This window comes from Vicia villosa, linkage group LG4 (genome assembly GCF_029867415.1).
Source record: "Vicia villosa cultivar HV-30 ecotype Madison, WI linkage group LG4, Vvil1.0, whole genome shotgun sequence".
NCBI lineage: Eukaryota > Viridiplantae > Streptophyta > Magnoliopsida > Fabales > Fabaceae > Vicia > Vicia villosa.
The window spans coordinates 175,266,935-175,277,946 of NC_081183.1; the positions used below are offsets into that span (position 1 = coordinate 175,266,935).

At 34.2% G+C, this 11,012-nt stretch overlaps 1 protein-coding gene across 1 annotated transcript; it reads left to right on the top strand.

Moving 5' to 3' along the window:
- The first annotated feature begins 245 nt into the window (after positions 1-245).
- Positions 246-1,788, top strand: LOC131600371 (transcription factor SPEECHLESS-like). Its single transcript, XM_058872539.1, has 3 exons — positions 246-752; positions 898-1,389; positions 1,495-1,788. Exons 1-3 carry the CDS (start codon positions 378-380, stop codon positions 1,558-1,560), a joined length of 933 nt encoding a protein of 310 aa, XP_058728522.1. The 5' UTR covers positions 246-377; the 3' UTR covers positions 1,561-1,788.
- Positions 1,789-11,012: the final 9,224 nt, after the last annotated feature.

Here is an 11,012-nt window from a genome sequence, read left to right on the forward strand (position 1 = left end):
CGTTTTCGAAAGCCTTTCCCTCCCCTACTCTCCAAACTTGTAAACATAATCTAAGAAATGAGAAAACACTTAACATTTGCTGATAAAATAAAAACTAACTCATCTAAATATGTGCATTCATATAAATTTCCTAGCAATAGCATTACTATCACTACATAATACCGTTAATATTTTCCTTTTTTTTTTTCTCTCTCTCACACTCAAAACATGTTTCTCTAAATTTGAAGTTTTGAAAACCGTTTTGGTATCTGTCACTCTGCCTTTCTTTCTGCTCTGCCTCCTTCTGCATTTACAAAACCATTTTTTTCAGTGCAGTACATCACTGAATGACTGAATCACAATAAATCCTTCATTATTGTTCATTTTCCTTTTACATAATGGAAACTCAAAATCTCACAATAGATGATACCACCTCATTATTATCTGATATTTTCAATGAAACACAGTTTGCAGGAGAAGATCTCTTTTCCATTTTAGAAAACCTAGAAAACTTCAATCATTTTCCCATCATTACCAATCACCAAAACTCAAAAACTTCTTTTACTACTCCACAAGATTCTGAAACTGAGCCTGCTGAAACATCACAGAAAACCAAGAGACAGAAGATTGCTCCGAGTTCAGTTATCGAGGAACCAAACAGCGATGGACAACATCGAATGTCGCATATCACTGTCGAACGAAATCGGAGAAAGCAAATGAATGAGCAGTTATCCATCTTGAAGTCACTCATGCCTTGCTTTTATGTCAAACGCGTAAGTCCATTTTAACTTTCTATCATCTGTCTCTCCGATACTTTTGGTTTGTTAGCACCAGAGAAGACAGTGAATCTTTTACAGAGAGTCCAAAGACTTATGTATAATAATATAGTGTAATTAATTACTCTTGTTTATCGTTCAGGGAGACCAAGCATCAATAGTTGAAGGTGTAATCGATTACATCAACGAGTTACATCAACTACTCCAATGCCTAGAATCCAAGAAACAAAGAAAAGTTTACAATGAAGTACTAAGTCCAAGACTATTAGTTTCAAGTCCAAGGCCTTCACCACTAATAAGTCCTAGACTAGTCTTACCAATTAGTCCAACAACTCCACATTCACAACAATGGTTGCAATCAATTGGTAATCATCTTTCATCCGAACCTTCTCCTACTTCTTCGGTTTCTTCCATCAACGACAATATCAACGAGCTTGTCGCGAATTCAACTTCATCTGTTGCTGATGTTGAGGTTAAGTTCTGTGGCTCACATTTGCTTTTGAAAACTGTTTCATCCCGAATTCCGGGGCAGGTTTTCAGAATAATGTCTGTCCTTGAAGATCTAGCACTTGAAATTGTTCATGTTAGTGTTAGTACCGCTGATGAAACCATGTTAAACTCATTCACTATTAAGGTAACTTAATCTTAAAATAGTGTTAGTATTATGGCTAATATTGTTTATATGTTCGATTTCGGTTAATTATTAATTATGTTTTCTTAAAATTTTCTCTTTGTATAGATTGGAATTGAATGCCAACTGAGTGCTGAGGAACTAGCTCAACATATCCAACAGACATTTTGTTAAGGAAAGGTTATTAACATCTAGAGACAAGACCAAGAATCAGGAATTTTCATTTTCTTTTTATTTGTCACTGTTTTTGTACCTTTCTGAAAGACAGTGGAGCAATAGTATTTTTAATTTATTGTGTTTTTTCCATTTATTGACTATAGTCAGTACTCATTACTTAGTACTGCTAGTGTAATTGATCATGATGTGCCTTAGTTTGGCATTTTGTTGTGTGATTTTGTTGTAACTGACCATTTTTAGAACTAATGACTTGTGTTGTGTATGCTTGTTTTATCAAGCTTGTGATGTTTTATCCTAACATTCATCATTTTTTTTTGTTCTCTTGTCATGTCAAGTTTTGGTTCTTTCTTTGTACGCCTTGGTGTTCTTATGGAAAAATATTGTATGTTCCTTCAATTCATTCAATTGCACAAGTCTACTGCCAAGCACTTTTTGTGGATACATCTCCTTTGTTGTATGTACTTCCAGCTCCTTAGGAAATTCTTTTTGAATTTGATAGTCACCAACATCCTTCTTGAACAAAGAGACATAAAACACAAGGTTAATTTTTTATTCTTCGGGTAGTTGCAATTTATAGGCCACATTTCTCATTTTTCAAAAATTAAGAAAGGGCATAGTAACAAGCAACTAATTTCTTATTAGTAGTTCTTTTGAGTGTTGTATGTGGTGGCTTAACTTCAAAAAATTCATTCTCATACATTAAAATGAACCTCGTCTCTATATTTTAAAATGTCACACCAAATACCGGAGGCACCCGAGATCAACGTCCTCCAGCTCCACTTGGCTGGAAAAAGCCAAATTAACTATTCAGAAGTTTCTAACACCCAACCCCCCATATTCTTAAATTTACACACATTCTACCACAACACCCAAGAGATCTTAGAATCTTCCTTCGCACCACTCCATAGAAACCTCTTTGGATCTTGATCAATTTCTTCCACACTTTTAGTGATATTTAGAATAGAATTAAGGAGGATCACTCTACCCTGTTAACATACCAATCCTTTCAAGGAGTAACCAGGGGATCCCAGGTGCCTACCAGCCCATGGTTGGCTCTCCACAGGCAATCTTAGTTTTTTTCAAATATTTTAAAAACTACAAAACATTCAAATTTATTGAAAAATTAAGACAGTATTAACTTCGTTTTTTATTAGCCTGTCAAATATGATATATCAAATTTTTTTAAAATTCAAAAATTACTATAGCTTATCGAATTTTTTGAAAATATAAGTTAAATTAATACTACCAAAATTTTCAGGATTATATAAAAAATTCGGTAATCTCTGAAGCTTTTGAAAAAAATTGGTAAATTTTATCACACATTACTTTTTTTTTTGAAAAAAAATTAAAATACATATTAAAATACACATTACTTTTCCGGTCAAATTATTTGATTTCATATCGAGTTTTTTAGTACGAGATTGTTAATAAAAATAAATGTAAAGAATAGTTTTTATGTTAAAAAAAATTGGGGAATGTCAAGTCAAATTAAAAGGGTGTGATGAGACATTCTCATTATTCTTAAACATGCGGACCAATTTACTATCGTGAAAATTGGCCCTTGAGTATATAAATAAAAAAAAAAAAAACATGTGAAATTGGTGGATAAATAAAGTCACACTACAATTTCTATTTACACCCTTCTATTTTACTCATACAGCCCTTATCCGTTCTTTCAATTATTTGAATAAAAATATCAAAATTTAACTACTCTAGCTGTCCATAATTCTAATATTACTCTTTTGAAAATTTTGTTAACTTGTTAAAACATTTAGATATATTTATTGTTTTTTAATTATATCTCTTATTAATACTAGTAATTCACAATGTAATATAAAAATGCCAAAATTAAGTGCAATTATATATTATTAATAATATTCATACATAAACTATACATATGAATCAAACTATTAACTTATATTAATACAGATAAAAAATGCCAATAGTTATAAATAAGGATGAAGGACTTATAATGGTTATTGCAATTTGTACTGACACTAATAGTTAGAGATTCGATAACTATAACTTGATTCATATTGTAAATCTTCAATAACTTTGGTGATTCTTCCTAATTCTACATGAGAGTGATTTAAATTTTGGATTAATGATAGATTCAATCTTAAAGTATTGAATTGTCGAATTCAATGTTTTAAAATCCGGACCGATCATTAATCTGATTAAATTATTGGATCATTCGGTTATTGGTCAGACCAATGGGTCAATAGTCGGACCACGTGATTTTTAATAATGTGAAAATATAATTTTATTTATTTTTGGTTACATTTTTTTTAAGACTTTTGTTAATTTATAGTATTATCAAATTGTATAATATATATAACTCTCTTCTCTTTGATCAGATTAAACATAAAAAAAATTATGGTGTAAATTACAATCATAATAAGTTTTGACAGGTTATATGTTGGATTCTTAAGATTTGAGAAAATTTTATTTTATAATTTTAACATTATTTAGTTATTATAATAAATTAACATAAATATAAATATTAATAAAATCGAATTTTAAAATAGGGGCACCAAAATTTAAGAAAAATAAAAATAGTGGGATCAAAATTATAATTAAGCTAAAGAAATAAACATAAAAAGATCAATCTAACATTAAAGAATTACCGACATTGAAGACATCTCCTATGCATGCAGTGGCCAAAGAGAACAAAGAGGAAGTCTGGTATATCTTAAAGATGACCTTAGAGAGGAACTCCATTTTCTACACCTCAGAGAGGTTTTGAACTAAGGACAAATCCTCTGTTGATACAACAGCAACAAATTCCTCAAAAGTGCGAGTAGGGAGGTAACTTCGTCAATCAAGGATATAACTGCATGGTCAAGACGATCACGAGCAAGGGTAGGTAGAGAAGATCTAGGGGATACCCCTATTCCCGCAACAGAAGAAACATCGCTCTCAGAGTCATTCGTTATATGAATAGGGCTATCATTCATCTTGACCAGAATACAATAAATGATAAAGGTAAAAGCTTAAGTTGAGAAGGTTACCTAGTTGTACGAGATTGATGAACTGAAGAAAGTGAGGAAAGGCAGAAACTTTGATCAAAATGCTACAATCACTCTGATAAATGCCCTCATGAAGGAAGAGACGAAAATATTTACTAATAAGATTGGCTATGAAGGAAATTATATGCCAAAGATTGTGAAAAGTTTCCTCAATGTCTAACTCCTTCTATTTATACGCGAAGATGAATGAACGACCCGGATCAGCGAGATCAACAATTGGATTTATTCTTGGAAAAATAAGCAAACTCAAGTGTGTTATAAGCAACGTCATGTCCTAGCTAGTCACGTCAGCCCACGTGTTAGAAGGAATCAACGAAACATTGATGGAAATGCATTTAATGCGCTTGCATCCCAATACTTTTTCAACTAATTTCAAGCGTTTCATTTCCAGTTCGCATTAGACAACATTTTTAAAGGTCGACCTCGACCGCTAGAGGCTTCCCCAATTTCTTGAGTGCCTGAAAAGCCTTGGGGACAAATGTTATGGGTCGGCCAGAGGCCCAAATAACTAAGGTTCACTTCAACTTAAATCGACTCCACTTGACCCAAAGTATAAAAGTCATTGCACACGGAAAATAAGGTTATTTTTCTGATATCCACTTTTTACTACATTCATCTTGAATCTTGAAATGCCTTGAATGTTGGAGTGTTAATCTTGCAGGTCACCCTGCGCCACTGTATCGGATATCAGCACCACCGGTTCAGGATCCTCAGTTAATCAACTGCATCTAATTCTGATTCTAAAATAGAACAAATAGTAGTATTGGAAATAATAATAATAATAATAATAATAATAATAATAATAATAATAATAATAATAATTATTATTATTATTATTAATTTTAGAATATAATATTTAGTATTAGAAACAAGTAAATTGTGTCAAAAATAATTTAATAATCATAACACTTTAATAAAAAAAAAGTATAACTTACATTAGTGTTACTACTTTAAAATTAAAATTTCACAGAGAATATTTGTAATCTTAAATCATGAAAGTATATAACTTTAAAATAGTATATATAATTTATATATAAATTAATCACTAAATATGTGAAGATTCCATAAAATAAATCAAATCTCAAACAGTCACAAAACATAATTTTGTAATCGAACAAATATTCTTTAATTAAATATATAAAGAAAGTTTGGACATAAAATCATGTTTTATTCTATAAATACAATATTAGAATATTGATTATGGAACAAAATTATATTTTTATAATATCACATTACAAAATAGTAAGGCAAATATTATTGTGTCTTAAAATTTAAAAAAAAAAGGAATATTTCAAAAAGAGAAGAAAAAGCCATAATGACCAAAATAATAATGAACAATAATCTTGCAAAAAGAATAAAAAAACATTTTTTTTATAATATATCAAGTAAGTGAAACCTCTTAAAAACTTTTTGAATTAACAAGCCAAGTGGAGTGAAATTGCAAATAAAAGAGAAAAAAAAAACTAGTGTTATTGTGTACTCGAATTTTAAAAACTGAACAAAAATGTCAAACAATCTAATTCAAGACAAAACAGTGAGTATGATACTAGTGTACCACTAATAATGGTCCATTATTAGATTATTTAGGAATTTGTCGCATTGATTAGTGGGTTAAATCTTGGCCGTAACTTATGTTGCACTAACACTTTCATTTGCCGCGAATCTTGTTCCCTTTAGTTCCACTCAATCCATGCAATCCGTTGCTACTATTCTGAACAATGTTTAAATCTTGGACTAGGTTATTGGATTAATGATCAGATTAAATTAATGGGTCATTGGTCATACACATACTACATAGATGTTGATCGACATATAAAAAAACAAAAACAAAAAAAAAAAAATCTTAATTGACATAAAGAAGTAAAAGAAAAATAAGGGCAAACTTAGTAAGGACATAGAACCAAACCGAGTACAAATAAAAAGCAAATAGAATAGAAAAGAAAATATAAATTTAAAGAATATTACTCTCGCCTCAAGTACACAGTCCAACGAAACCCACATTGGGGTGCGAAATCAAATTAAAAAAAAAGTGAAGTGTGAATTAAATAGCAACAAACTCTTATAAATTTATAAATATATGCTCTCTTTCACCAATTTTTATCAGATATGAGAACTCAGAAGAAACACTACCCACCATCCTTTCTTAATATTGTCCCTGCGAGTATTCATGAACATGTCCACCAATTCAGACTTAGAAAGTGGTTGATGAACTTGACCAGCCATTTCTTTCCACTTTTGAGCATATTTTTTGAACGTCTCACCAGTCTTCTGCATCTGATTTTGTAATTGCAACCTAGTTGGTGCCATGTCAATGTTGACTGGTACTGTTTGAGAGAGGCATCTAACAGGTCCTTCCAAGATCTGATCCTGTTACACTCCAAATTCATATACCAGTTCAAGGATGCTCTAGATAAACTATCCCGAAAGCAATGGATGAGCAACGAGACATTGTGAATGTGAGAAGCCATCTTACGACAGTACATGATGATATGGCTCTTTGGACAGCTCAACCCCTTATATTTCTGAAAGACGGACGTCTTGAATTTGGGTATAACCAGACCAGACACAAAGCACATAGCAGATTTATAAGATTGAACCGTTATTGACGGTTAGTTTTGTAGTAGTAGTAGTATATAATATAAGCTTAATCATTGTATTCGGGGTCACAAAACTCTCATTGACTCTCTATAGAACTAAAATACCTAATTACAGAGCAAAACAGTTTGTGAGAAATGTGAGTCTGTGTCCACTTTTTCAACTTTTTACAAATCTTTTGTATGCAAAGCATTTACATAAAATGTCATTTACTTTGTTTATTGTCTATTATTTGCATTCAATTGTTTGGTATTCAAACGTACTAAACCCTAAACACACACTTTTTTCTACGTCTCTCCATTGCATAAATTTTCTTTGAGATTTTTCGAGTTAATCTTTTAAGTGAACTAAAGTCGTGATTGTTTACTAAAAACAACAGTAAACACCCGCCGAAGTCTATGAATGCCTATGGTGTGACCTAAACAAAAAAATGCAAGGTAAAAGAGCGCGCCCCTGAGTTGCAACAATTCGTAAGTAGTAAATATCATTACATACAATGCACAAAAGCCTAGGAAGCACTGTAGGAAATAAAATAACACAAAGAAAAATAAAACTAAACCAAAGAATCTGGAGCCGAGGTACCTGGACCACCTTGCTGAGTCACCCCGAGAGCAAACTTAAATAGCTCAAGCATCTTGGAAAAAGTTATGGCATCGGGGAAAAACCTCATTTCCTATTTCACAACTCGCTCACGAACTCCAAGCACGTACTGCATAGTCCGCTGAAGAGAGTCACAGAGCATCTGCTTCAAACCTGTCATATCATCTTGGAGAGCTTTTAAGGCTTCTGCATGAGCCCTAGTATCTTGAAGAAAAGATTTCCGGTGATCCTCTACCTGGCTAGTTTTCTCCTCAATAGAATTAGAAGTAACGTGATACCACTTCTCTGCATACTATAGAGAATTCTCCACTTAGTCATACGATAAGCCAGAGAAGAAGGAGATCCATGTATTTTTGTTGCCTCTTGGGAAGAGTTAGTAGTTTTAACTTCCTCTTAGAGTCCAAGAAGCTCCTTCTGGAGAGTAGAGCACCTCAACTCCATATTTGGCCTTCCATTTCCCAGTATCCCTTTCCTTAGAGGAATTAATCGAGGCCAAGACATCTCCCTGTCAAATAGAAATAAGAGAAAAGTTAGAATAACTTGAACATGTTGTGGGCAAGCTCAGAAACTAGTTCTATACTATTCCCCTAAGGGAGATTTTGAACGAAGGATAAATATGACATTAAAACAATAGTGGGAGCCTTTTCAAGAGTGCATAGAAGCTGGGAAGAGAAGACATATGATATCGTTATGAAGAGAGTTACCTCCCCAGAAGCACCGTCCTAAAAAACACGAGTCAATTTTGGAGAACCCTCATCCTGGGGTGGTCATTGTTCCTCATCCCAGACCCTCTTTGTTGAAATTAGAGGCGGAGTTAATTCTTCCATAAATAAAGTGGTCGCAGTGTCCATAAGTTGATCCACCTCGGAGGCTGAAGCTAAAATCTCTACAATTGTGGTAGGAGAATGGGTTGGAGAAGGAACAATAGCCGCTAGAGGAGTGGGGACAGAGGTAGAAGTCCCAGTATTCACCATGGCATGAATACCTTGAGCATTTGTAAAGATATGAATCAACTTCAACTTGCTTATCTTTTTCAAGCTATCTGTAAAATGCAATCACGCATGGCAAAAAAAACACAAAGACTCCGACATCACCAAAAATCTTCCTCCTTTCCTTCTGGCTAACTGCACTCAAAATAGTGTGAGTATCAATCTGCAATTTTCTCACCTCGATAGGGGGCACCTCACCAGGGCCAAACCCTTCCTCACAACCAAGCCCCTAAAACCAAAATTGCATTTCCTCGTTCATTGTCACCTCGTCCGGATAAAGAAAGTCTGACTTGGTACGGTAGGAGTGAGCATCCTAGTTTAAATGGATCTTAGAACAATACTTGGTAAACAAAATTTGATAGAAGCGAGGAGAATCGGAAGGGAGATACAGAAAACAAGATGGGTCGCGAGTGTGAGGAGCTTTACCGATAAATAAATTCCAGAAAGTCGCCCAGTCTAGAGTAAAGGGGTCGAACCAAGGGTTGACCGGATGGAAGTAAATAAGCCCCTGATTATGAAAGTTTTCTTGAGAAGTATGCCTTGGATGGAAAAGATAAAAAATAAGCTAAGAGAGGGCTTACATGATTTGTGCCCGACACAAAGTTGGAACAAACTTATATATGCCCATGACCCCGAATAAAGTTTGGAAGGAACAAGTTTTAAGACGACTACCTAAAATTCAAAAAAAGCCAATCTCACACCTATCCTTGTAAATAGGCATTCATAAAACGAGATCACACAGTTATCAAAAGAACCGCATATCCTCTTTTCTGGCTCCACTAGAACAGCTAACCACTCTAAAGGGTCGCCGACCATAATTCCATCCACATCTATATTAGCCTCAGTATTCAGAGCCAATGAAGTTTTCGCTACTTTAACATCCACCCAATTATACTCAGATGCAATAACACGACTTCAAAGATTTAAGTGAGCCAACTGTTAAGTGCCAAAATGTAGTTATTTTGTGTTTGTAAATAGTGGCACTTATCGATACTTTTTGTTAATACCGTTTGAATAATTCCCCGTTTTTGTGTATATTTGTATCGTTTGTGTTTTGTTACGTTTTCGTGTAAATATATACCGTTTGATAGTTTTGATGTCTTTTTGTAGGTATTTATGCGTGTTCGGAGCTTCGAGGAATAAAGTGTCGAAGACACGGTGGCGAACGCGTTTTTAAAGAAATAAAAGTTGCTGTTCTGTTGAGCCCGCTTAGCGCGCTCTTGTGGCGCTTAGCGCGGTCTGGAGATTTTGAAGACCAACACTGGCAGAAAGTTGGGCGCTTAGCGCGAGTTTTTGGCGCTAAGCGCGCTCTAGCGGTTTAGCAAAAATAAAGGGCAGCCCGCTTAGCGCGGTGGGCGCGCTTAGCGCGGTCTGCGATTTTCAGTTTTGCATATATGTTGTAAAATCATTTTTTTAGGTTTTTTTATCATCTCTTCTTGACAAGTTGAGCTCTGATCCAATTTTGATAGTTTAGAGGCTTAGGAAACACCATTGGGTGCGACGTCATGTGGATTGATCATGGATCTGTCTCGATTTCATTGTACCGGTGAGATCTTTCCAGTTCATCTTCTCTCTTCCCTTTGTTTCATTCCAATGGTGGGTGTTGTATGTATGTTTCTACTCTTATTGTATGTATATTTGTGGATCTTGGGATCGTTTATATATTCGCTTTACAAATCATCATTGTTGTTGTTCTTGATCTTTTTGCTTAAATGCTCTGGATTTGTGTTGTTGCAGACATGAACACCATAGATCTTGATTAGGAATGATAACTGTTAGTTTCTGGGTTGCAGACATGGATTTAGGACTAACAATCGTAGTGGGTATCGAGTCTAATGCCTCCTTGTTGTTTGTGTCGGTGGAGAAATCGCTGATGTGAATAGTACGGTTGAGCTTTCGTCGGTGTTGCAGACATGGACACCGATGTGGCATCTCGAGTGATGCCCGGTGATGTTGATGCGTATTGTGAGTGTCGAGCGATAGATCTTCATATTTAAGTATTCGACGGGTAGAACGAAATGCAATTCCATAACTATTTCTCTTAGACTATTGAGATTGTTTATCTGCTTTTATTTACTTTTCCCGCATTTACCTTTCCGCAACCAATCATGAAACTTAGAACGCGAGATAGTCGAACGGCAGTTTTTCTCAACCAATCTCTGTGGACTACGATACGATATAACCTATATCACCCGGTAATAAATAATACCTATTACTTTTTGCTTGCCGCTTTACC